This window comes from Hyperoodon ampullatus, assembly GCF_949752795.1.
Source record: "Hyperoodon ampullatus genome assembly, chromosome: 9".
Lineage (NCBI taxonomy): Eukaryota > Metazoa > Chordata > Mammalia > Artiodactyla > Ziphiidae > Hyperoodon > Hyperoodon ampullatus.
This window is the reverse complement of record NC_136922.1, coordinates 33182420-33210366: the sequence shown is the minus strand read 5'-3', so window position 1 is coordinate 33210366 and position 27947 is coordinate 33182420. Positions and strand designations below refer to the sequence as shown.

The 27947-nt window shown below is 42.6% G+C and overlaps 1 protein-coding gene across 1 annotated transcript; it reads left to right on the top strand.

The window, feature by feature from the left end:
* Nucleotides 1-5760: 5760 nt before the first annotated feature.
* On the top strand, nucleotides 5761-24014 carry MALSU1 (mitochondrial assembly of ribosomal large subunit 1; the record flags this gene model as incomplete). The annotated part of the gene is made up of 4 exons (XM_079711319.1): nucleotides 5761-6022; nucleotides 7600-7778; nucleotides 21891-21972; nucleotides 23812-24014. 4 exons carry the CDS (start codon nucleotides 5761-5763, stop codon nucleotides 23997-23999), a joined length of 711 nt encoding a protein of 236 aa, XP_079567445.1. The 3' UTR covers nucleotides 24000-24014.
* Between the last annotated feature and the right edge of the window lie 3933 nt (nucleotides 24015-27947).

Sequence of the window (27947 nt, the reverse complement as noted above, 5' to 3'; positions counted from 1 at the left end):
AGAACAGTGCCTGGAATATAGTAGGTACTGAAAAGTATGTTTAGGATAAATAAATGAATATAGTAAAGCCTTGCAAATGCTAGAAATGTTATGGGTCCCTAAAAGGCTATGCATTTGATGTTGTCACCTTGATCCTGACAGCAGCAGCTGCATCAGTAGCAAATAACGACCAAGAGAGCCAGAAGGAAATGCAGGATCCCCAGAAACCACTCACACAATGACTGGACTCCCGGGGAGCTGAGAAAGCCCCTCTGCATTTTAAGACGTCTGAATGGATCAGCCTGGAGTGCTCCTAAACTCAAGGTTACACTTCTCAGAATTTTCTGTGGCATGACTTTGTGAAGCCACCAAGGAGATGGGAGGATTGATCTGCTGCAACAGTGGGAATGAATGTGTATTGTCCCTTGCTGTCCTCAGGTGTGGCCCAAAGGTGCGCTACTGTAAAGGTGAGGTCTCAGGCTCAAACCTGACCACTTTTTGTGAGGTGTCCCCTCAGCTCCTCCAGGCACCCTTCTGCCGTGGTGACTTGGAGCCAGACTGAAAGCAACCCACGTTTGGGGATCCAATCAGAGGAAGGGAGCTACTGCTGAGGAGGCAGAGCTTGTTTGCTCTGAACCACCCCTTGGGAGGTTACACTTATCTGCTCAAGTCTTGGAATAAACAAAAGGGAGGAAACTCATAAGACTGGGATCAAAAAAAGGAAAAGCCGAGCCAATTCTTTACTGGGTCGTCAATGCATCTGATCAGAAGAAATCAGAGGCTCATCCAAAATCAGGTTTGGGCTGAAAGAAAACAACTCAAGGTCTTGTCGGCCGGGTGGAGTGGCGGGGCTCTGATTTGGTTTTGGGGGTCAGGAGGGCCACAGAGCCTCTGAGTCATTATTTAATACCACGGAGAAGGTTCACGGGGCTGGGGATGTCACTGGTCACTCATTCAAGAGGGTCGTGTAGTCTGGGGAGAAGCGTGTACTGGTGTTAATACTGCTTCAGGTTCCTTTAGGAACTTCACCGTCTGATTACCAGAAGGGCTGAGAAGCAGACTCGTGGCCTTGCTCAGTAGACATGCAAAGCTGAGATAAATGCGGAGCATTGTCTCTGAAAGCCCTTTATCTGAAGTGCTGCTCCTAGAGAAGGTGAGACACCAAAACCCGCTCTCAGTGTGGAATGACCCACATGCCTCCCATTCTTCAGGCATGAGTGGGATGTTCCTTTCTCATTGAAATGATTCCAAAACAGCAGTTTCTCATGATCTCTGATTCTGGAGACCAGGCTTGTCAGCACCAAGTCCTTAAAGTTAATTAACAAAAGCAGTTTTTACAGGTCTTCCTTCCAACCTGGTAAAGACTCAGGGGAGGAACTTCCCTGGGGGTCCAGTGGGTGAGGCTCCGCGTTCCCAGTGCAGGGGGCCTGGGATAGATCCCTGGTCAGGGAACTAGATTCTGTAGGCCACAACTAAGAGTTCGCATGCCGCAACTAAAGATCCTGCAGGCAGCAATTAAGACCCTGTGCAGCCAAATAAATAAATATTTTAAAAAAGAAGACTGGGGGAAAGACTGTTACCCATTAGAGAGGTTCTCAGAAATGCAAAATACCCCCGCTTGAAAACAGAGCCATCTGCTGTTGAGCGTGGACTTTGTTTTCAGTCCTTGGTTTTTAAAATTTATTAATTTATTTATTTTTGGCTGCATTGGGCCTTTGTTGCCACGCCCGGGCTTTTCTCTAGTCGCGGTGCGTGGGCTTCTCATTGCGGTGGCTTCTCTTGTTGCGGAGCACGGGCTCTAGGTGTGCGGGCTCAGTAGTTGTGGCTCACGGGCTCTAGGCGTGTGGGCTCAGTAGTTGTGGCACACGGGCTTAGTTGCTCTGCAGCATGTGGGATCTTCCTGGACCAGGGCTCGAACCTGTGTCCCGTGCATTGGCAGGCGGATTCTTAACCACTGTGCCACCAGGGAAGTCCACACAAGGACTTTTAAGTTAGTGGATCTTAATAACATCCTTGGTGTGTTAATTGAGGAGCCTCCTGTTTGTTCTGTTAGCAGCAAAGCCAAGAGGTTCCTGAACTTGTTTCCTGGAGCTTCATGGGAAGGTAGGAAGGTGGGAAGCTGCAATCAGAGAAATGTCCTCTTCATGTAGCCCCAGGGACTGCGGAGAGGGCAGGGGTGCTGGTTTGGGAGATGACAGCAGAGGTACCTCAGGGACATGCTTCAAAGAGAACAGAGAGGAAGAACAGAGCAGGCGAAACTAGAGAAATGCTGAGCAAGCTTTCCTAGTGTACCCACACTTGACTCTGGGGCTCGTAACACTGCAACTGGCACATAATTGTTTAATAAATGAATGATTTAATTCATATAGTTTGGGGACTAGGAAGTTTATCAAGTCCAACCTTTGCTTACCCCATGTGTGGGTTTACTGTGTATCTGTGTTTCCTAGTCTCTGGACCTTTTGGTTGCAAAGAATGTACTGCAATTCAATATAATTTTATTTAAAAACGTTGTTTCATTCACAACACCTTTTTGTCATGCGTGTGTTCAATGACTAATATTCAAAGAGCCACAGTTTTTAGTTATTCATTATCGTTAAATAGGTGGGGACCACTTCTCTCCAGCTCAGCTACCCTTCCCAACCTCACAGGGCAGCTCCTTCCACAACTGGGCAGTTGCAGCCGTTGGTGAATATCCCTGCCTCGTTTAAGTTTCATCCTTTTTCTCGGATTTCCATTCTCTTTGTACTGTTTCTGCCCTCAGGAGACCTTGCAGAGGGAAGGGCTAGGATTAAAATTACCTCTTTTATAAATCTAATTAATTAGATATGCTAAGTTTGTGTATTTCTATTTTAAAATTATTTTGTCCTCCTCTTTGTAGATCTCGTAATTGGAAGGGGGAAAATCCTTTTAAGTAGAAGTTCAGCAACAGGGACTCATTGTTTTATAACCCTAGGGGTAGGCACTGTCTGTCTCTCTTCGCCCCAAGCTCCCAGTGGAGCGTGGAGTCTGCATTGCCTGCCTGCTCATATATTTTCTGTTGGCTTGTCAGTCATGCCCTCTGTGCTGTAAGGACAGGGAGTCCAACCTGGAGTGGGCATTGAGGTCTACAATGCGATGAATTCTTGGTGTCCCAGGAAGCATGGAGCCTATGGTTTGAGGGCATCCCAGAGCCCCCCACAGGGGCCTCTCAAGTAGGAGGCTCTTACGTGGGAAGAACCTCCTCCACCATTTCTGCAATGAGCCTGTTTGTTGGACCAAAGTGCAGGCTCACATTCCCACCTCTTGCAGCATTGTTTCCTCAGATCTCAGAACCATTGCTCAATCCAGAGCTGGGCCTCTGGGCACCCAGGCTATCATTTCTCCCACAGCCTACAGGAATTGGTAGGGACCTGAAACCTACCAGCCCTACTTGTACTCATCTTCACAATGAAGGGTGTACTTTCTTCTCACATTGATGTGCAGTTTGCATACAATGGGTCATTCTGAGTAGACTTGTGATTCACAACCTCCCCAAGGACCCTCACCAAGGCCAACAAACATTCCAGTGCCACGTGCTGGGCTAAGGCAGGGAGGGGAAAGGTGAATAGTCCCTGCCCACTGGGAGCTTCCAGACAGGAGAGATGATGATTAGGGTAAATGTCAGCAGTATCATATATTTGTATTTGAAAGTCCAAAATATTGTGGGGTCACATTAGCAGTTCTGTAGGAGCTAGAGAAGGAGCTGAGAGGAGGTGATAAATAAAAGGCTCAAGGAGACTGAGTCACTTCAGTCTTACACTGCTCGTGAACAGAAGAGCTGGAAATAAATCTAAGTCTTTTCCAATGGGTTATCATCCAGTCGAACATGGTAAATGTTAAAGACATTTATGAACAAAGGGATGAAGGGCTACTGAAGGAGTTTCTGAGTTTGTCATGTGCAAAGGTGACAAAGGGTACTCTAAAAAAATGGAATGGAATAGTATGCAAAGCTCAGCATGGAAAGGTTATGGTGTGTTTGGAAAACAGCAAAAAGCAGATGAGGCTAAAATAATTTTAGCGGGCAGCATGGAGGATGGAAAGAGTAGAGACAGATTGGAGACGGGAGAGCCGGGTAGGAGGCTGTCCCAGTAATTCGCCAAAAGCTTGAGGGCTCAGACTAAGGAAGGAACAGTGGGAATGAAGATGAGAAGTTGGATTCAAAAAATATTTTGGAGGTAGCATAAGCAGGATTTGAGAATGGAATAGTTGTTGCAGGAAGATCCTGCAGTGAATGCAGCCCAGAATTTAGATTTGGGGGGGATGATGACCCATTAAATGAGATGGCAAATACAGGTGGTAAAGCAGGTTTGGGGTTTTCAGAAAAAATAGTGGAAACGCAGAACTGATGGCAAATGCTGGAAGAAGCACCAAATCCATGCCTATGGGGAAATGGAAGTGAAAAGGATGAGACTTAACTTTATCTGTAACACTTTATTTTTTTTTATTTTTTTAAAGAAGATGTTGGGGGTAGGAGTTTATTAATTTATTTATTTATGGCTGTGTTGGGTCTTCGTTTCTGTGCGAGGGCTTTCTCTAGCTGTGGCAAGTGGGGGCCACTCTTCATCGCAGTGCGCGGGCCTTTCACTATCGCGGCCTCTCGTTGCGGAGCACAGGCTCCAGACGCGCAAGCTCAGTAGTTGTGGCTCACGGGCCTAGTTGCTCCGCGGCATGTGGGATCCTCCCAGCCCAGGGCTCGAACCCGTGTCCCCTGCATTAGCAGGCAGATTCTCAACCACTGCGCCACCAGGGAAGCCCCAACACTTTCGTCTTATTTTCAAAAATAACTTGAAGCAATTGTGAATATTCAGGGCGGTACACACAGGTGCTTAGTTTCTGTAGTTTTTAATTTTAAAAATTGATGCTTGGAGTTATTTCTTTAAAAAAAATTAATGTGTCAAGCATTTGGAGTACCTACTATGTGCTTGGCACTGTTCCAGGCATCCGAGATATTTGCCCCCTTCTACTAGCCTTTTCCTTTCAGAAGTTACCAGGCTGGAGTTCAGAAACAGCTGCTGGTTCCAGCTTGGCTACAGGCAAGTCATTTTTCCTCCCTGGGTCTCTTTCAGCTCTTACATCCTAGGATTCAATACTGTAACTGCAACTCAGCATTCCTTATTCTCACCGAGGTGAGCGCCACAGCGCAGCCCATTAGCATAAAATAACTCCATTGGGGAGTGTCCCTGAAGGGCTGACCTACTAAGAATGTTTTCCAAATGGTCCTTAATCTCTGCCTCCCACCCAACCCCCGCCCAGGATAACAGATGTTCCTCATGGGATTTCAAATTTGCAAGGGAATCTTGACAACTTCTTTGGTAATGGGCTATGTCCTAATTCCAGTCTAATCAACAGAAGCAACTTCCGTACTTTCAGCTTTAGGTGCTGTGGAGAGAACAGATAAAAACAAAAATTTCTGCCTTCATGCTGTTTACATTCCAGTGAACGGAGACATCAAGGAAAAATAAGAACAATTCAAGGAAGACACAATGCGTCAGTATGGTGCAGGGAAACGCAAGGTGAGTAGAGAAATCCTAGTCCTCTGACGCCTACAAAACCTAATCCCTAATCCCTAATTTCTTCCGGGTCACTGTCGGGTTACTCTCCTCCTCCCACTCCGCCCACGGCCCCACCTTCGGGCCCTGGCCACGCCCACGCTCCTGACGTCAATTTTCCAAGCCCTGCCGCGTTGAACTGGCCTATGGAAAGCCGCAGGCCCGCCCGAGCCCCATTAAGCCCCGCCTCGTGAGTCAACGCGTGGCGACGGCGATGGGGCTGTGGGGCTGCGTGGCGCTGCGGCTCGGGCCGTTGCTGTGGCGCCGGGCCTTCTCCCTGGGAGCGTGGCCCGCGGCGGCCGCGGGGCTCCGGCTCCGGCTTCGGCTGCTTTCCGTGGGGCGACTTCCGGTGGGACCGACGCTCGGCAAGGTCTGCCCGGCCCCCGACCGACCGCGCGGCCCGCACGGCGGGCCGGGCCTGGAGGAGCGGGCGGAGGGAACAGCCGGCGAGGGGCGCCCGGAGTCAGGCACCGGAGGTACGGACGAGGAGGAGGGAGCCGGGTCCCAGCTAAAGAGGCTGAGTTCCTCTCTTTTTGCATTTCTCATGGGGTCACAAAACTCCTACAGAGCAGAACTGGAAGGGACTGCAAAGGTTGTCGGCACCAACTTTGCATTTCACAGTGGGATCAAGAGATGGACTGAAGTCTCCCAAACCCCAGGCGTCTGTCCGAACGGCCACGTCGGACCCCTGGCATCACAACCTCACCGTCCTCATCCCCCTTCACACTCTGTCTAGGGTTCCGAGAAATGGACTTGTTGAGAATGTTGGGGCGTGAGGATTCTGAGGAAGAGCCAGGGTCTGGGGGCTCAGGGGTGCGTAAGAAGCGCTAATAGGAGATGGGGCCAATTTAAGAGCCTCTAAGTATTGTAAGCTTTTAGAAACTTGAGAGGTGGTAAACAGATCACACCTGTGAAAGGATGAAGTATGAGAGGGAGAGGTTAGCCACTAGGGCCCTGGGAGTCAGCTTTAGAACTGAAGAGAGCTGTTAAGTCCACAGGCTCTTATACACCACGGTGAAGAGCTGAATATCTAAATCTAAATCTCTAGAGGAAAAATAAAAAACAAAAAACGGTTTTCACAGATAATACAGTTGTTACATAACCCAGCTGGCATTGTAAGAAAACCTCGAGAGTTCAAAATGAGAATTGCTGTTTAAATTTTAACCCTCCGATTGGTAGATTTGGGGCCACACACTTACTCAGCTAGTTCTCAGTTTCTCTCTCAAATGAAGGTTGTGGACGGATACTACCCAAGAGCCCTTCCAGTTCACGGTTCTAGTTCTGTGACCCTTTGTGGCTGGAATTCAGTTTAATGTGCCCCAAGATATTACCACCTCCCCAAATTGTGCTTGTTCTCCTCTCCTTTTTAAAATTATTATTATTAACTATTATTATTATTATTATCGTTATTTATTTATTTTTTTTGGCTGTGTTGGGTCTTTGTTGCTCCGCATGGGCTTTCTCTAGTTGCAGCGAGCGGGGGCTGCTCTTCACTGTGCTGCGCGGCCTTCTCACTGCGGTGGCCTCCCCTGTTGCAGGGCACGGGCTCTAGGCACGCGGCCCTCAGTGGCTGTGCCACGCGGGCCCTGCAGCCGTGGCACGCAGGCTCAGCAGTTGTGGTGCACGGGCTTAGTTGCTCCGCGGCATGTGGGATCTTCCCAGACCAGGGCTCGAACCCTGCATTGGCAAGGTGGATTCTTAACCACTGCGCCACCAGGGAATTCCCGTTTTCCTCTCTTTGAATAGCAGTTCTCTGCTTGAGCTGTGTTACTCATTTCCTCAGGTACTAGATCAGAAAGCCGTTGTTGCTGATGTCTGGTTCTACTTGCATGCGCTAATAGGAAAGGATGTGTGTGGTGGCTGTCTGTGACCTGCGCACACTTCCCATAAGTTGAGCAGTGCTATATGAAACCAGTGCCCAGCTGCAACTTCCAGGAGGCCTAAACACCTTCATGGAGGAGTGGTTTCGCTGTCAGCTGCCCGCATCTCTGGGTGCATATCGTGTCTGTCTTTACTTGGCCACCTGACAAAAGCAAATCTTTGTGCATTTCAGATCATACTGGTCCCAAGTTTGACATCGATATGCTGGTTTCACTTCTGAGGCAAGAAAATGCAAGAGACATTTGTGTCATCAAGGTTCCTCCAGAAATGAAATATACAGATTACTTTGTAATTGGTAGTGGAACTTCTACTCGACACTTACATGCCATGGCCTACTACATTGTGAAAATGGTAGGATGCTTTCTTTTTCTTTGGAACCTTTAACTTAATGGAATAGTGTCAATGCATCAGGCGGAAAAGCCACATTTAAAAACTAAACTCTAAGATTATATAAGAAGCCCAGATTTTTAGAATTTGCATGAGTGTTTTATGTTCTTTGATAGTGAAAGTTATGGGGACCAATATCTAGCCTTAGTCGGTCAAGATATTTTACATTCTTGTCTCTTGTGACAAGAAAAATAATACAAAAAAAAAATTACCTGAGGCAGGCTAGAAGACAGTATAACCCAGAGGGATTTCTAGAGCAAAACTGTCCAGTGTGATACCCACTAGCCCCATGTGGCTATGTAATTGTAAAATAAAACTAAAAATTCAGTTCTTCAGTTGTACTAGCCACATTTCAGGTGCTTGGTGGCCACATGTGGCTAATGGCTACCATACTGGACACAAATATAAAACATTTCCATAGTTGCAGAAACTTCTATTGGATAGTGCTGGCCTAGAGTTTAATTCAAATGTTTGAGCATGTCCAGTGTTCCCAGGCACGGTGCTGGGTATTGGGAAGACAAAAATTAAAAAGATTTCGTTCTTAACCCTCCAAATTCACAGGTCTAGTTGAGGAAAGAGAAGGAAGTTCACTTTCATACTTCTTTCACCCTGTTGAAAATTGGTCAGAGAGGGAACAGTTAAGACCAAAAGAATAGCTGGGATTGCCTAGAGAAGGGTGGTAAAATAAGGGGACTGAGAACAAAACCCTGGTGCAACATGGCAGAACAAAGGAAGATTCAAAAAGAGGGGGTAGTTGGAGAGACTAAGAGAACTAGGAGGGCATGGAGAAGTTAAAAGGCAGGATCCTAGGGTCTCTGTCAGATGTAATAGTAAGACAGAGTAAGACTTAGAAGTGACCACTGGACTTGGAGATATAAAAAGAAAGATTTTTCAGAGAAAGTTTCTGTGGAAGAGCAAGGGAGGGGAATAGAAATTCCTTCTGCAAAAATTTTAGATGAGGGAGAAAAATGCAAGGTCAAGAAAGTTTTGTTCTTGTTTGTGGTAAAATATTACATATTTTAGCCATTTTTAGGTGTACAGTTAAGTGATGTTAATTACATTCACATTGTTGTGCAACCATTACCACTATGCATCTCCAGAACGTTTTTCTGTTTTCATCTTGCAAAAAACTCTGTACACATTAAACAATAACTTCCCATTCTTCCTTCCCCCAGCCTCTGGCGTCCACCATACTGCTTTCTGTCTCTGTGAATTTGACTACACTAATAAGTACCTCCTTGAGTGGAATCATACTCTAATTTTCCTTTTGTGACTGGCTTATTTCACTTAGCATAATATTTTTCAAGGTTCATCTGTGTTGTACCATGTGTCAGAATTTCCTTCTTTTTAAGACTGATTAATGTATGTATATACCACATTTTATCTTATTCACCCATTGGTGGGCATTTGGGTTGCTTCCACCTTTTGGCTATTGTGAATAATGCTGCCCTAAACATGAGTGTAGAAATATCTGTTCAGATCCCTGCTTTTAATTTCATAAGTGGAATTGCCAGATCATGGTAATTCTGTGTTTAATTTTTTGAGGAACCATCACACTTTTACACAGTAGTTGCACCACTTTACATTCCCACCAGCAGTGCACAAGGGTTCCAATTTCTGTACATCCTCACCACTTGTTATTTTAGTTATTTTCTGGTTTGTTGATAATATTGATAGTAATCCTAATGAGAGTGAAGTGGTACCTTGTTGTGGTTTTGATTTGCATTTCCCTAAATTAGTGATGTTGAGCATCTTTTCTCATGGTTATTAGCCATTTGTGTATATTTGGAGAAATGCCTATTCAGGTCCTTTGCCCATGTTTTAACCGAGTTTGTTTTTTTATTGTGAAGTTGTAGGAGTTCTCTGTATATTCTGGATATAAATCCCGTATCATCTTTGTGATTTCTCCCATTCTGTAGGTTGCCTTCTTACTCTGTTCATTGTGTCCTTTAATGCACCAAAGTTTTAAATTTTTCTGCTGTTGCCTTTGGTCTCATATCCAAGAAATCATTGCCAAATCCAATGTCATGAAGCTTTTCTTTTTTTTTTTTTGGATTACTTAGTTTTTTTATTTTTTTGAATTTTAGAATTTTATTTTTTTATACAGCAGGTTCTTATTAGTTACCCATTTTATATATATTAGTGTATATATGTCAATCCCAATCTCCCAATTCATCACACCATCACCTGCCCCCGCCACTTCCCCCCTTGGTGTCCATATGTTTGTTCTCTACATCTGTGTCTCTATTTCTGCCCTGCAAACCAGTTCATCTGTACAGATTTTCTAGATTCCACATATATGCATTAATATACAATTTTGTTTTTCTCTTTCTGACTTACTTCACTCTGTATGACAGTCTCTAGATCCATCCACGTCTCTACAAATGACCCAATTTCATTCCTCTATATGGCTGGGTAATATTCCATTGTATATATGTACCACATCTTCTTTATGCATTTGTCTGTTGATGGGCATTTAGGTTGCTTCCATGTCCTGGCTATTGTCAGTAGTGCTGTAATGAACATTGGGGTGCATGTGTCTTTTTGAATTATGGTTTTCTCTGGGTATATGCCTGGTAGTGGGATTGCTGGGTCATATGGTAATTCTATTTTTAGTTTTTAAGGAACCTCCATACTGTTCTCCATAGTGGCTATATCAATTTACATTCCCACCAACACTGCAAGTGGGTTCCCTTTTCTCCACACCCTCTCCAGCATTTGTTGTTTGTAGATTTTCTGATAATGCCCATTATAACCAATGTGAGGTGATACCTCATTGTAGTTTTGATTTGCATTTCTCTAATAGTGATGTTGAACAGCTTTTCATGTGCTTCTTGGCCATCAGTATGTCTTCTTTGGAGAAATGCCTATTTAGGTCTTCTGCCCATTTTTGGATTGGGTTGTTTTTATTTTTAATATTGAGATGCATGAGCTCTTTATATATTTAGGAGATTAACCCTTTGTCCATTGATTCGTTTGCAAATATTTTTTCCCATTCTGAGGGTTGTCTTTTCATCTTGCTTGTAGTTTCTTTTGCTTTGCAAAAGCTTTTAAGTTTCATTAAGTCCTATTTGTTTATTTTTGTTTTTATTTCCATTACTTTAGGAGGTGGATCAAAAAAGATCTTGCTGTGATTTATGTCAAAGAGCGTTCTTCCTGTGTTTTCCTCTAAGAGTTTTATAGTGTCCACTCTTACATTTAGGTCTCTAATCCATTTTGAGTTTATTTTTGTGTATGGTGTTAGGGAGTGTTCTAATTTCATTGTTTTACGTGTAGCTGTCCAGTTTTCCGAGCACCACTTATTGAAGAGACTGCCTTTTCTCCATTGTATATCCTTGCCTCCTTTGTCATAGATTAGTTGACCATAGGTGCATGGGTTTATCTCTGGGCTTTCTATCCTGTTCCATTGATCTATATTTCTGTTTTTGTGCCAGTACCATATGGTCTTGATTACTTTAGCTTTGTAGTATAGTCGGAAGGGAGTCTGATTCCTTCAGCTCCATTTTTTTCCCTCAAGACTGCTTTGGCTATTCAGAGTCTTTTGTGTCTCCATACAGATTTTAAGATTTCTTGTTCTAGTTCTGTAAAAAATGCCATTGGTAATTTGATAGGGATTGCATTGAATCTGTAGATTGCTTTGGGTAGTATATTCATTTTCACAATATTGATTCTTCCAATCCAAGAACATGGTATATCTCTCCATCTGTTTGTATCATCTTAATTTCTTTCATCAGTGTCTTATAGTTTTCTGCATACAGGTGTTTTGTCTCCCTAGTTAGGTTTATTCCTAGGTATTTTATTCTTTTTGTTGCAATGGTAAATGGGAGTGTTTCCTTAATTTCTTTTTCAGATTTTTCATCATTAGTGTATAGGAATGCAAGAGATGCCTGTGCATTAATTTTGTATCCTGCAATTTTACCAAATTCATTGATTAGCTCTACTAGCTTTCTGGTGGCATCTTTAGGATTCTCTATGTATAGTATCACGTCTTCTGCAAACAGTGACAGTTTTACTTCTTCTTTTCCTATTTGTATTCCTTTTATGTCTTTTTCTTCTCTGAATGCCATGGCTAGGACTTCAAAACTATGTTGAATAATAGTGGTGAGAGTGGACATCCTTGTCTCCTTCCTTATCTTAGAGGAAACGCTTTCAGTTTTTCACCATTGAGAATGATATTTGCTGTGGGTTTATCATATATGACCTTTATTATGTTGAGGTAGGTTCCCTCTGTGCCCACTTTCTGGAGAGTTTTTATCATAAATGGGTGTTCAGTTTTGTCAAAAGCTTTTTCTGCATCTATTGTGATGATCATATGGTTTTTATTCTTCAATTTGTTAATATGGTATATCACATTGATTTGCATATGTTGAAGAATCCTTGCATCCCTGGGATAAATCCCACTTGATCATGGTGTATGATCCTTTTAATGTGTTGTTGGATTCTGTTTGCTAGTATTTTGTTGAGGATTTTTGCATCTATATTCATCAGTGATACTGGTCTGTAATTTTCCTTTTTTATACTATCTTTGTCTGGTTTTGGTATCAGGGTGATGGTGGGCTCATAGAATGAGTTTGGTAGTGTTCCTTCCTCTGCAATTTTTTGGAAGAGTTTGAGAAGGATGGGTGTTAGGTCTTCTCTAAATGTTTGATAGAATTCACTTGTGAAGCCATGTGGCCCTGGACTTTTGTTTGTTGGAAGATTTTTAATCACAGTTTCAATTTCATTGTGATTAGTCTGTTCGTATTTTCTATTTCTTCCTGGTTCATTATTGGAAGGTTATACCCTTCTAAGAATTTGTCCATCTCTTTCAGGTTGTCCAATTTATTGGCATAGAGTTGCTTGTAGTAGTTTCTCAGGATGGTTTGTATTTCTGTGGTGTCTGTTGTAACTTCTTTTTCATTTCTAATTTTATTGATATGAGTCCTCTCCCTCTTTTTTGGCTAGTGATTTATCAATTTTGTTTACCTTCTCAAAGAACCAGCTTTTAGTTTTATTGATCTTTGCTATTGTTTTCTTTGTTTCTGTTTCATTTATTTCTGCTCTGAACTTTATGATTTCTTTCCTTCTGCTAACTTTGGGTTTTGTTTGTTCTTTCCCTAGTTCCTTTAGGTGTAAGGTTAGTTTGAGATTTTTCTTGTTTCTTGAGGTAGGGTTGTATTGCTATAAAATTCCCTCTTAGAACTGCTTTTGCTGCATCCCATAGGCTTTGGATCTTCATGTTTTCATTGTAATTTGTCTCTAGGTATTTTTTCATTTCCTCTTTGATTTCTTCAGTGATCTCTTAGTAACGTATTGTTTAGCCTCCATGTGTTTGTTTTTTACGTTTTTTTCCCTTTAATTGATTTCTAATCTCATAGTGTTGTGGTCAGAAAAGATGCTTGATATGATTTCAATTTTCTTAAAATTATTGGGGCTTGAATTGTGACCCAGGATGTGATCTATCCTGGAGAATTGTCTGTGTGCACTTGAGAAGAAAGTGTAATCTGTTGTTTTTGGATGGAATGTCCTATAAATATCAATTAAATCTATCTGGTCTATTGTGTCATTTAAAGCTTGTGTTTCCTGATTAATTTTCTGTTTGGATGATCTGTCCACTGGTTTAAGTGAGGTGTTAAAGTCCCCCACTATTTTTGTGTTACTGTCGATTTCCTCTTTTATAGCTGTTAGCAGTTGCTTTATGTATTGAGGTGCTCCTATGTTGGGTGCATATATATTTATAATTGTTATATCTTCTTCTTGGATTGATTCCTTTATCATTATGTAGTGGCCTTCCTTGTCTCTCATAACATTCTTTATTTTAAAGTTTATTTTATCTGATATGAGTATTGCCATTCCAGCTTTCTTTTGATTTCCATTTGCATGGAATATCTTTTACCATCCCCTCACTTTTCACTCTGTATGTGTCCCTAGGTCTGAAGTGAGTCTCTTGTAGACAGCATATATATGGGTCTTGTTTTTGTATCCATTCAGTGAGCCTGTGTCTTTTGGTTGGAGCATTTAATCCATTCACGTTTAAGGTAATTATCAATATGTGTGTTCCTATGACCATTTTCTGAATTGTTATGGGTTTGTTTTTGTAGGCCCTTTTCTTCTCTTGTGTTTCCCACTTAGAGAAGTTCCTTTAGCATTTGTTGTAGAGCTGGTTTGGTGGTGCTGAATTCTCTTTTGCTTGTCTGTAAAGCTTTTGATTTCTCCATCAAATCTGAATGAGATCCTTGCTGGGTAGAGTAATTTTGGTTGTAGGTTCTTCCCTTTCATCACTTGAAGTATATCATGCCACTCCCTTCTGGCTTGTAGAGTTTCTGCTGAGCAATCAGCTGTTAACCTTATGGGAGTTCCCTTGTATATTATTTGTCATTTTTCCCTTGTTGCTTTCAATAGTTTTTCTTTGTCTTTAATTTTTGTCAGTTGAATGACTATGTGTCTCGGTGTGTTTCTCCTTGGGTTTATCCTTCCTGGGACTCTCTGTGCTTCCTGGACTTGGGTGGCTATTTCCTTTCCCACGTTAGGGAAGTTTTCGACTATAATCTCTTCACATATTTTCTCGGGTCCTTTCTGTCTCCTCCTTCTGGGACCTCTATGATGCGAATGTTGTTGCATTTAATGTTGTCCCAGAGGTCTCTTAGGCTGTCTTCATTTCTTCTCATTCTTTTTTCTTTATTCTGTTCCACGGCAGTGAATTCCACCATTCTGTCTCCAGGCCACTTACCTGTCTTCTGCCTCAGTTATTCTGCTATTGGTTCCTTCTAGTGTATTTTTCATTTCAGTTATTGTATTGTTTATCTCTGTTTGTTTGTTCTTTAATTCTTCCAGGTCTTTGTTAAACATTTCTTGCATCTTCTCGATCTTTGCCTCCATTCTTTTTCCAAGGTCCTGGATCATCTTCACTATCATTATTCTGAATTCTTTTTCTGGAAGGTTTCCTATCTGCACTTCATTTAGTTGTTTTTCTGGGGTTTTATCTTGTTCCTTCATCTGGTACATAGCCTTCTGCCTTTTCATCTTGTCTCTCTTTCTGTGGATGTGGTTCCTGTTCCACAGGCTGCAGGATTGTAGTTCTTCTTGCTTCTGCTGTCTGCCCTCTGGTGGAAGAGGCTATCTAAGAGACTTGTGCAAGTTTCCTGATGGGAGGGACTGGTGGTGGGTAGAGCTGGGTGTTGCTCTGGTGGGCAGAGCTCAATAAAACTTTAATCCGCTTGTCTACTGATGGGTGGGGCTGGTTTCCCTCCCTGTTGGTTTTTTGGCCTGAGGCGACCCAACACTGGAGCCCACCGGCTCTTTGGTGGGGCTAATAGCAGACTCTGGGAGGGCTCACACCAAGCAATACTTCCCAGAACTTCTGCTGCCAGTGTCCTTTTCCTCACGGTGAGCCACAGCCACCCCCCCGCCTCTGCAGGGGACCCTCCAACACTAGCAGGTAGGTCTGATTCAGTGTCCTATGGGGTCACTGCTTCTTCCCCTGGGTCCCGATGCGGACACTACTTTGTGTGTGCCCTCCAAGAGTGGACTCTGTTTCCCCCAGTCCTGTTGGAGTCCTGCAATCAAATCCCACTAGCCTTCAAAGTCCGGTTCTCTAGGAATTCCTCCTCTTGTTGCCGGACCCCCAGGTTGGGAAGCCTGGCGAGGGGCTCAGAACCTTCACTCCAGTGGGTGTACTTCTGTGGTATAAGTGTTCTCCAGTTTGTGAGTCACCACCCAGCAGTTATAGGATTTGATTTTATTGTGATTGTGCCCCTGCCACCGTCTCATTCTGGCTTCTCCTTTGTCTTTGGTTGTGGGGAATCTTATTTGGTGAGTTCCAGTGTCTTCCTGTCGATGATTGTTCAGCAGTTAGTTGTGATTCTGGTGCTCTTGCAAGAGGGAGTGAGTGCACATCCTTCTACTCTGCCATCTTGAACCAGTCTTATCCACTGTGTTTTCTTCTAAGATTTTTATAGTTTTAGGTTTCATGTTTAGGTCTTTGGTATTCAGTTAGTTTTTGTAGATGGTGTCAGATAAAGACTCCAGCTTCATTATCTTGCATGTAGATAATCTAGTTTTCCCAGCACTATTTGTTGAAAGGACTGCCTTTCCCTATTGAATGGACTTGGCACCCTTGTTGAAAAATCATTTGACCATATGGGCTCTTTATTTTATTCCAGTGGTCTATAAGTTTATCTTAATCACTGTTTTGATTACTGTAGCTTTGTAGTAAGTTTTTAAATCAAGAAAGTTGAGATCTTCAACTGTGCTCTTTCCTTTCAAGATTGTTTTTGGCTATTTGGGGTCTCTTTAGATTACATATAAATTTTAGGATGGATTTTTCTATTTCTACAAAAAAAAGTCTGGGATTTTGATAGAGATTGATTGTATTGAATCTGTAGATAAAGTCTTAACAATATTGTGTTCCAATTCATGGATACAGGGTGTCTGATTATTGGTGGCATCTTTGCAACGTTTTGTAGTTTTCAGTGTATGAGTCTTGCTTCCATGGTTATGTTTATTTCTAAGTATTTTATCCTTTTTGATTCTATTGTAAATAGAAGTATTTTCTTTTTAAAAAATATTTATTGATGGCTGAGTTGGGTCTTCGTTGCTGCACGCGGGCTTCCTCTGGTTGCAGTGAGCGGGGGCTACTCTTCATTGTGGTGTGCAGGCTTCTCATTGAGGTGGCTCTCTTGTTGTGGAGCACAGGCTCTAGGCACACGGGTTTCAGTAGCTGTGGCATGCAGGCTCAGTAGTTGTGGCTCGCGGGCTCTAGAGCGCAGGCTCAGTAGTTGTGGCGCATGGACTTAGCTGCTCTGCAGCATGTGGAACCTTCCCCGACCAGGGCTCGAACCCGTGTCCCCTGCATTGGCAGGCGGATTCTTAACCATTGTGCCACCAGGGAAGTCCTAGAATTGTTTTCTTAATTTTCTTTTCAGGTTGCTTATTAAGTGTACAGAAACGCAACTCATTTTGGGGTTTTGATCTAATATTCTACAACTTTGCCGAATTCATTTTTTCTAACGGGTTTATTTGGGTGCAATCTTTAGGGTTTTCTTTTCTTTTTAAAAATAAATTTATTTATTTATTTATTTATGGCTGTGTTGGGTCTTCGTTGCTGCATGCAGGCTTTCTCTGGTTGCAGCGAGCAGGGGCTACTCTTTGTTGTGGTGCGCAGGCTTCTCATTTCAGTGGCTTCTCTTCTTGCGGAGCACCGCCTCTAGGCGTGCAGCCTTCAGTAATTGTGGCACGCGGGCTCTAGAGTGCAGGCGCAGTAGTTGTGGTGCACAGGCTTAGTTGCTCCGTGCCATGTGGGTTCTTCCTGGGCCAGGGGTCGAACCCGTGTCCCTTGTGTTGGCAGGCGGATTCTTTTTTTTTTTTTTTTTTTTTTTTTTTTGTGGTACGCGGGCCTCTCACTGTTGTGGCCTCTCCCGTTGCGGAGCACAGGCTCCGGACGCACAGGCTCAGCAGCCATGGCTCACGGGCCCAGCCGCTCCGCGGCATATGGGATCCTCCCAGACCGGGGCACGAACCCGTATCCCCTGCATCGGCAGGCGGACTCTCAACCACTGCGCCACCAGGGAGGCCCTGGCAGGCGGATTCTTAACCACTGCGCCACCAGGGAAGCCCTAGGGTTTTCTACGTATTAAGAGCATGTCGTCTGCAAACTGAGACAATTTTATTTCTTCCTATCCAATTTTGTTACTTTTTTCTTTTGTTTTCCCTTGCTCTAATTGCCATGGCTAGAACTTCCAGTACTGTGTTGAATAGAAGGTGGCAAAAGCGGGCATTCTTGTGTTGTTCCTGATCTGAGAGGAAAAACTTTCAGTTTTTTGCCATCAAGTATGATGATAGCTAATCGCTGTGGGCTCTTCATGTATGGCCTTAATTACCTTAAAGTAGGTTTGTTTTTTTTTTTCCTTATCTCTGTTGAGTTTTTATCATGAAAGGGTATTGAACTTCGTCAAATGCTTTTTCTGCATAAATTTTTTTTGTTTTGTTTTGTTTTTTTTTGCGGTACGCGGGCCTCTCACCGTTGTGGCCTCTCCCGTTGCGGAGCACAGGCTCCGGACGCGCAGGCTCAGCAGCCATGGCTCACGGGCCCAGCCGCTCCGCGGCATGTGGGATCTTCCCGGACCGGGGCACAAACCCGTGTCCCCTGCATCGGCAGGCGGACTCTCAACCACTGCGCCACCAGGGAAGCCCCTTCTGCATAAATTTGAAATGATCCTGTGGTTTTCATCTTTCATTTTGTTAATGTGGTTTATTACATTGATTTTTAAAATTAATTTATTTTTGGCTGTGTTGGGTCTTTGTTTCTGTGCGTGGGCTGTTTCTGGTAGTGGCAAGTGGGGGCTGCTCTTTGTCGCGGTGCGCAGGCTCCTCATTGTGGTGGTCTCTCTCGTTGCGGAGCACATGGGCGCGTGGGCTTCAGTAGTTGTGGCATGTGGGCTCAGTAGTTGTGGCTCATGGGCTCTAGAGCACAGGCTTTCGTAGGTGTGGTGCACGGAGTTAGTTGCTCCATGGCATGTGGGATCTTGCCAGACAAGGGCTCAAACCCATGTCCCCTGCATTGGCAGGTGGATTCCTGACCACTGTGCCACCAGGGAAGTCCCTACATTGGTTTTTTCATGTGGAATCATCCTTACATTCCAGGAATAAATCCCATGTGGTGTTGATATATAATTCTTTGAATGCGGTATTGAATTAGGTTTGTTAGTATTTCATTCAGGATTTTTCCATCAGTATTCATCAAGGATATTGGTCTGTAGTGTTTTCTTATAGGGTCTTTGTCTGGTCTTGGTATCAGGTTAATGCTACTCTCATAGAATAAGTTAGGAAGTGTTCCCACTTCCTCAGTTTTTTGCAAGAGTTTTAGCAAAATTTGATGTTAGCTTATGTTTAAGTATTTGGTAGAATTCACCAGTGAAGAAGCCATGTGGTCCAGGGCTTTTCTTTGTTGGGAGGTTTTTTTCCTTCCTTCTCTGTGTGTTCTTTTCTCTATACCCCACCCTTTCTTTTGAGATACAGTTGTGTTGGGAGGTTTTTGATTAATGACTCAATCCTGTTCCTATTATTGAATAGGGCTATTCATACTTTGTTTCTTCATGATGCAGTCTTGGTAGGTTGTGTGTTTCTAGGAATTTGTCCATTTATTCTGGGTTTTCCAGTTTGTTGTGTCTCTAATGTCTCCTCACTTATTTCTGATTTTAGTTACCTGGGGGTTTATTGGTCAATTTTGTTGATCTTTCTGAAAAACGAAATCTTGGTTTCATTGATTTTTGTCTATTTTGTTTTAATTTGGTCATTGACTTCAGTTAGTTTCAGTTAGTTTTTGTAGATGGACAGTAGGGCAGTAGGTCCTAATAAGGACAGTAGGTCCTTATTAGTTATCTATTTTATATATAGTAGTGTGTATGTATCAATCCCAATCTCCCAATTTGTCCACCCCCGCCCATCCCCCCGCTTCCCCCCCCACCCCGGTAACCATAAGTTTGTTTTCTACATCTGTGACTCTATTTCTGCTTTGTAAATAAGTTCATTTGTACCATTTTTTTTTTAGATTCCACATATAAGCGATATCATGATACTTGTCTTTGTCTCTCTGACTTCACTTAGTGTGATAATCTCTAGGTCCATCCATGTGGCTGCAAATGGCATTATTTCTTTCTTTTTTATGGCTGAGTAATATTCCATTGTATATAGGTACCACATCTTCTTTATCTGCTCCTCTGTCAATGGACACTTAGGTTGCTTCCATGTCTTGGCTGTTGTAAATAGTGCTGCAATGAACATTGGGATGCATGTGTCTTTTTGCATTACGGTTTTCTCTGGATATATGCCCGGAGTGGGCTTGCTGGATCATATGGTAGTTCTATATACATCTATATTTATATATCTATCTATATCTATCTATATCTGTATCTCTTAAGATAGGTTTTTTTGACCATGCTGCATGGTGTGCAGGATCTTAGTTCCCCACCCAGGGATTGAAGCCACACCCCTGCAGAGTGTTAACCACTGGACTGCCAGGGAAGTCCCTCATGTGGTAGTTCTATATTTAGTTTTTTGAGGAACCTCCACACTGTTCTCCATAGTGGCCATACCAATTTACATTCCCACCAGCACTGTAGGAGGGTTCCCTTTTCTCCACATCCTCTCCAGCATTTATTTATTTATTTAAATTAACTTTTATTGGAGTATAGTTGAGTTACAGTGTTGTTAGTTTCTGCTGTACAGCAAAGCGAATCAGTTATACATATACATATATCCACTCTTTTTTAGATTCTTTTCTCATATAGGTCATTACAGCGTATTTGAGTAGAGTTCCCTCAATACTCTTATTAGTTCTTACAGTCAGTACTTATTATTTATTTATTTTATATGTAGTATCTGCAGTATATGTCTATCCCAGTCTCCCAATTTATCACCCCCCCCCCCGATAACCATAAGTTTGTTTTCTATATCTGTGACTCTATTTGTTTTGTAAATAAGGTCATTTGTACCTTTTAGATTCCACATATGTGATATTATATATTTGTCTCATTTACTTCACTCAGTATGATAATCTCTAGGTCCCTGTTGCTGCAAATGGCATTATTTCATTCTTTTTTTATGGCCAAGTAACATTCCATTGTATATATGTACCACATCTTTATCCACTCCTCTGTCTATGGACAGTTCAGTTGCTTCCATGTCTTGGCTTTTGTAAATAGTGCTTCAGTGAACATTGGGGTGCATGTGTCTTTTTGAATTATGGTTTTCTCTGGATATATGCCCAGGAGTGGGATTGCTGGGTCATATGGTAACTCTATTTTTAGTGTTTTAAGGAACCTCCATATGGTTCTCCATAGTGGTTGTATCAATTTACATTCCCACCAACAGTGCAAGAGGGTTCCCTTTTCTCCACACCCTCTCCAGCATTTATTATTTGTCGATTTTTTGATGGTACATTTCCTAGTTCTTTAAGGTATAATTCATGTTGTTGATTTGGGAACTGTTTTTTTCATGTAAGCATATACAGCTATACATTTCCTTCTTACTGCTGCTCTCACTGCATTCTATAACTTCATTTGTCTCAAGATATTTTCTAATTTCCCTTGTGATTTCTTCTTTGATCAGTTGTTTAAGGTAATAAAACAATTGATTTCCACATATTTGTGGATTTTCTAGTTTTATTTCTAGTTCATTTCATTGTGATCAGAAAATATACTTTATATGAGTTTAATCTTTGAATTTATTAAGACTTGTTTTGTTGCCTAACATATGATCTATCCTGGAGAATGTTCCATGTGCACTTGAGAAAAATGTGTATTCTGCTGTTGTTGGGTAGAATGTTCTGTTAATGTCCATTAGGTTCAACTGGTCTGTAGTGCTGTTCAAGTTCTCTATTTCCTTATTGATCTTCCATCCATTAATGCAAATGGGGTATTGAGTCTGCTATATTACTGGGTTGCTATCTATTTCTCCCTTCAATTTTGTCAATATTTGTTTCATATATTTAGGAGCTCTGATTTTTGGTGCATGTTTCTAATTGTTACGTCATCTTGGTTGGTTGACCCTTTTATCATTATATAATGTCCTTGTCTTGTAATAGTATTTTTTTCTAACATTAGTGTATTTGTTGTTTTAGACCATACATGGAATCTGCTGGGAATAGAGATTATGGGATGATAAAATCCCATTAACACTGTCATGAAAGTAGATGAGATGGAATCATTAGAACTGAGAAGACCTAGCCTTAAAACAGGAAGGCAGCATCTGTCTCCCCTGAGAGGGAAAGGAAGCTGGGATGGACAGAAGGGATGATGTATGTGAGAAGTGGATATTGAGAGAGTTTAGGCCTGCCTCTGAGGCACCTTGGTAAATGAGTGAGGTGGCCCTGTCAGAAGGGTTTGGGCAGGAGGATGCAGGAGAGAGGTGTAGGAGGTGGGTAGGATTTAAGGGGGAAAAAAGTTTCCCTATGTTTATATTAAGGGCCATGGTGTAGCTGTGAGGAATGAATAAGTTAGTTGCCAAATTAAGACCAAGAAAAATACCCCCAGATGCTCAATAAGAACAGAGATTTTCCCTATCCTCTTCCCCTTTAATATGTGATCTGGCTTTTTTCAGTACAAATACCTGAAACGTAAAAGTGAGCCTCATGTTAAGATCGAAGGGAAGGACACTGATGACTGGCTCTGTGTGGACTTTGGTAAGTTATTTTGGCACATTCTACAGAAAAATATTTGATATTGCACTAATCTTGAACTATTTTCAGTTGTAAAAGGACTGAGATCTCAGTGTTTCTCCACATACATTTTTTTTTTTTTTTTTTTTTTTTTTTGCATTACGTGGGCTTCTCACTGCTGTGGCCTCTCCCGTTGCGGAGCACAGGCTCTGGACGCGCAGGCCCAGCAGCCATGGCTCACGGGCCCAGCCGCTCCGCGGCATGTGGGATCTTCCCAGACCGGGGCACGAACCCGTGTCCCCTGCATCGGCAGGCGGACTCTCAACCACTGCGCCACCAGGGAAGCCCTCCACATACATTCTTAACTTTAGAATTTTATTTTTTTATACAGCAGGTTCTTATTATCTCCACATACAATTTTTGAAGTGTGTCTAAAATAAGTTTTCTTATAACTTAGTTGGTCTTATTCACATGTGAAATCCTCATCTCACATGGTATGTATGTAAGTTGCCATACAGGTCAGAAAGCTGGTGGAGAACAGGATGGATAACATGGGAGAGATCCCCTAGTGGTGGTGGAAGGCACCTTGGGGTACACATAATCTTGGCCTTAAATAACTCAGATAAGGTGAAGGGCGTTCTAGGCACAGGGAAGGACAAGAGCAGAGGACTAGAATTTTGGAAAGATTTAACAAATTTGGGTATTAACACATACATAGTTTCAAAGTATTTCCCCAAAAGACAGTTAATACAAAGGGACAAACAGTAACTGAAGAACTGTGAAGGGTCTGAGATTTTATCTTACGTGTAAGCCAACAAGTTAGTCAAGGTTTGATGAAGCACGGTTTGTTACTCAGCAATAGCAGTAGCCAGCATCAAGCACCATTTTTGCACCAGGGTCCCTGAGCAACACAGGACCAGATGACACCTGCACACAAAGTTCTAAGAGAAGAACCCTGAGATTAGGGTATCTACATCTTTTATTTTATTTATTTATTTATTTATTTTTGTGGTACGCGGGCCTCTCACTGTTGTGGCCTCTCCCGTTGCGGAGCACAGGCTCCGGACGCGCAGGCTCAGCGGCCATGGCTCATGGGCCCAGCCGCTCCGCAGCATGTGGGATCTTCCCGGACCGGGGCACGAACCCGTGTCCCCTGCATCGGCAGGCGGACTCTCCACCACTGCGCCACCAGGGAAGCCCCTCTACATCTTTTATAATGGGCAGGAAGCAGGCATTGCATTTGCTCTGGTGGAAAACACTTTTTCGGCCAAGGCTGTATGTCAGGGTTTCTCAGCCTTGCCACTATTAACATTTTCGGCCAGGTAATTCGGGTGCCGAGGAATATTCTGTGCATTGTAGGATGTTCTCCTCTCCACCCCCCACAACCATGAAAATCAAAAATGTCCCTTATTAAAAAAAAAAAAAGTCCCTTATTGAAAACCACTGCTGTAAGCATACTTGCACTTTGACCCAGAGGGAGACAGTAGTTCTGAGAATATTTGCCAACATCCTTAAAAATATAGTCCAGAACAAAAGCCTGTCAGTGCTTTGCTCACATGCTGTGCAGAAATGTGATGATACCCTTGGAGGACTGTCTCCCAAGCGAACCCCATCACGAGTAATGTTACATATGGATATCATATACCTCCTGTATGATGCACTGAGAAAAGCACAGCATCACTTCTGTGGTACTTTTGCTGGATGGTGTCCACAATTTGCATTTTTAACAAGTTCTCAGGTAATGCTAATCTGGGGTTCACACTTTGAGAACCACTGTTCTAAATGTCACACAGGTTTGTGAGATCACAAGGGTAAAAGCAAATGAACTGCTTCTTCATTGTAAGTCTTATCTGTCCTTGATAGGCAGCATGGTGATTCATTTGATGCTTCCAGAAACCAGAGAAACCTACGAATTAGAGAAATTATGGACCCTTCGTTCTTATGATGACCAGTTAGCTCAGATAGCACCTGAGACCTTACCTGAAGACTTCATTCTTGGAATAGAAGATGACACTTCATCTCTGGCTCCTGTGGAGTTTAAATGTGAATAAAATGGTATGAACTGCTTTAGTCATTTCAGATTTGGATTGAGTCACTTATAACTCCTAAACCCTGCCTAGCTGGTTGTTGTCAAAACAAGTCTTATCTATGGACACTAATCCTAACTGACACATGGAAATTGCAGGTAAGTGAGCTACTTCTCACACTATGAATCAGTACATTCAAACTAAAATTAATACATTGTCTTTGTTCCTGAGATCTCAGCAGGATTTCCTGGAAGTTGAATTGGCCCCTGTGTTTTACTTGAGCTCTCAGAGTTTATTTTTATTTTATTTTTTGCTGACAAAGCAAGAGACTTTTTTGGGAAGGGGCACCCAGGCGGAGAGCAGGAGGGTAAAGGAACCCAGGAGGACTGCTCCACCACGTGGCTCGCAGTCTCGTGTTTTATGGGAATGGTGTTAGTTTCTGGGTTGTCTCTGGCCAATCATTCTGACTCGGGGTCCTTCCTGGTGGCGCACGCATTGCTCAGCCAAGGTGAATTCCAGTGAGAAGGATTCTGGGAGGTTGGCAGGACATATAGACTGAAGTCTCCTCTCTCCTTTTGACCTTTCCTGAATTCTTCCAGTTGGTAGTAGCTTGTTAGTTCTGCATTCCTTACCAGGACCTCCTGTTTAAGATAACTCATGCAGGTGGTTACTATGTTGCCTGGCCAGGGCAGGCAGTTTCAGTGTTTCCCCTAACAACTCCTCCCTGAGAGACTTCATACTCAAGATAATTCTTGGGAATTGGAGTGGAGGTCTCTTTCTTCTGTAAGTACTTCCTGTTGAGAGTTGGCGTAGTCCTGCCTGGTAGAGTAGAAGTCTCTCTCTACCTGATCTAAATTGAGGTATTCTGTGCCCAAAACTGGCGTTCATCCTTGTAGTAACAGCAGTTTAGCTGAAACTGTTGGACCCAGTTGGGGATGAACCTTGTAAGCAGTTGAAACAGACAAGGGCCTAACAGGATGGTCATCGCCAGGCCCAGAAAAGGCAGGCAAAATTGGGCGTGAGGCCTGCAGGGTGTGTGACTTTCTTCTGATCGATTGGTAGTGAGGTAACAGGACAGTACTCCAGGAATCTTGCACTCAGCCTGAAGTTACCATCCTCCACCTGGGTGGGGGCCTTAGTTCCTGCAGAACTCGAAGATATTGTTATGCATACTCCTTGAGGCGGAACCAGGACCCTGCCCCCAAGGCTGTAGCACTCCTTGACTGCTCCTCCCCTGTTTTTGCATCCCTTCCCTTCCCTGATTAGCAACTGTTTGAATCTGCCCTTTGGAACTCAGGGAAGGTCAAGGAGGCTGAGTGAAGCCTATAAAGAAACGGGACACAGAAAGGATTTGCATCCTGGAGCCCCCCAGAGTCCTGCCCAGTTCCAGTTCAGGGAACTAACTGGGCGACAACAGTGCTGGCCACTTCCTGCTACAATAGGGCATAGTCCTGCCTCAATTTGGAGAATAGACACTGGACTGGAAATGCTTCTGATTCCCAGATCTGAGTCTTGTATGATTAAAATCTTAATCCCTTGGTCTGCCATTTTGGTGTAACAGACCCAATCAGAAGTAGCTGGAGGAGTGACAACGGGATTTTAATAGGCAAAATAAACGTCATTTCTTTTCAGGAGAATAAGCCTGAAACACAGTCTGGACCTGGTGCTTTGGGGAGACTTGTAGCCACGTAGCCAGTTGTCTAGTTTTATTGAGGTAGGTTTTAACTTTTAATGTGGTATTAACACATAGGTAACAGGTGCTATTGGTCATCAAACATGTCTCTTCTTTTTGTTAATGTATGATCTAAAGCAATTCCGTTGTCTAAAAATGTAATAGTTATAAGAGGAGACCTTTAAAAAGTAAGGCTGCAGTTCAGTTACCAGCTGCCAGCAGACATTATTTTGAGAACGGCTGGTGGCATCCAAGTCTGACACAGCTCAGAAAACTCAAGTTCTTAGCAATACAAGGATTTGCCTGAAATCACACCCACAATGTCATCTAGTTTTTTCTTGGATGTCTAAACCATAGCTACTCCATTTTGATTCTTAATGGTAATATTCCCCTTAATAGCCAAAGTAGATGTCACCATTAATGATGTTAGTGTTTCTCTAGGTATGAGAAGATGCAAGAATCTGGGCCCATAAAAATCTTCTCTTGAAAATATCTATCTATCTATCTATCTGAAGGCCTGTTCTGCCAGTTTTTCCCAGAGCACAGAGTGCCTCATCCCTGTTCTACACTCTGAACTCCTTTTCAGGGGGTGTTGAAGGTCAGCAGCTGCAGCAGCCCGTGATTTAATCTTTATAGAGGCAGACAGCAAGCGCCAATGGTGAGTGCCAAGTTCCAGTCAGCAGGGCCCCTTCATGGTCATAAATTTGACCATGGTTTTTGGGGGGCATTTCATTCCCCAGTGCTAGGAATGCTCATTCCCAGGCCTAGCAAAGTGTTTTCCGAGTTTAAGTTTAAATCTTATTCTGTAGAATAGTACAGCCAAAAAAACTTTTTAAATATAGCAGAAAACATAACCACCCCACTGGTCCTGTAACGTAAAACCTTTAGTTCTCAGTTCATATGCAACAGTATTATCTAGGTTCACAGTAAGGACATTGGTAGATACTGGTGCCTGCCTTGAGATTGACAGAACATTACTAAAAATCTAAGTTTACACTTTGACCAAATTCAGGACATTCACATTAATTTGAAAAGCCAAAAATACATACTACACAGCAGGCTGCACCTGATAATGAAACACTTTATTCTGCATCAAGGTATCTGGAAAATGAAGCTGCATTTGGGGCACGTTACAGATGAGGAATGATCCATATGTGGTGAGTACAAAACTCAATTACAACAGAATTATTTCCTAGTATTACCAGATACTCCATTACCAATGCTTAATTGAAAGTAAAACATGATTTGCCACACTAGAAGGCTAGAAGTGAAACATGACAGAATTTAAACAGGCAGATATAAATGTAGCACCTATCTGTATTTAAAAAAAAAAAAGTTGGAAAAATCAAATACTGAGGAAGAGCTCTGGCCTTAAGCACGTTTTACCCAAAATCCAACCAGAAAGCCAGTCCATTACTTTTTTTTTTTAAAGCAATTCATTGTATGGAAGAAAATGAATGCTAGATGAATTCAGTGACAAAAAGGGCACTTTCTGGCTAAAACTACAAAATAAACTGATTTTCTGAAAACATTTAGGAAAACATTTCAAGTCATTTTCAAAATGTTTAAATGATACAGTGATCTTCAGAAAAACTTACCTAGTCTGTAGAAATTCATCTTGAAATACAAATGAAGCAAAATGATTTAAGGGTTATTATATATGCCCTTCAGATCAGTATAATATGATGACTGTGATCATTTAATGAACAAAAGAAACACAATTCTGAGAGCAGTGTGGCCTTGGAGACCACCCACACCCACATAACTGTACATACCAGGCTTTGCCATCAAGGTAGGGAATGGGCGAATGCGTTCAGTATCAAAGGTCAAATGTATTATATCACAGTCATTCAAATTATATTCCAAAAGTTCTTGTATTTTTCTACCTTTTGACTTATTTTCAAATAACTGGTTGCAGAGAATACAGAAATCCTGCTGCAATTTATGTAATATTCTAGGTGGCCTTTCATTCTTCTTGATTTATCATTGCTTAAAATCTTCAAAATAGCTTAGTGTGAGGCTCATGACAGTGCCTGGCACGGGGAGATGTAGCCTTTTTATTGCCTTTAAACACTGTCACACCGTCTGACTGCCCCATTGGTCTTCACAAAGCAATTCTTTTGGGGTCTGCTCCAAGCATAGACCAACTGGTCTGAAATATATTGGCAAACTAAGCATCCTGTAAGGCAAGCTGAAGCTTTCTTCTTGCCAATCAATTTAAAGTTCACAGGAGCTGCATGTCTCCATAGATACACTTGCTTTAGGTAGTGATAGTCAAAAGCACAAAGCATTTATGCATT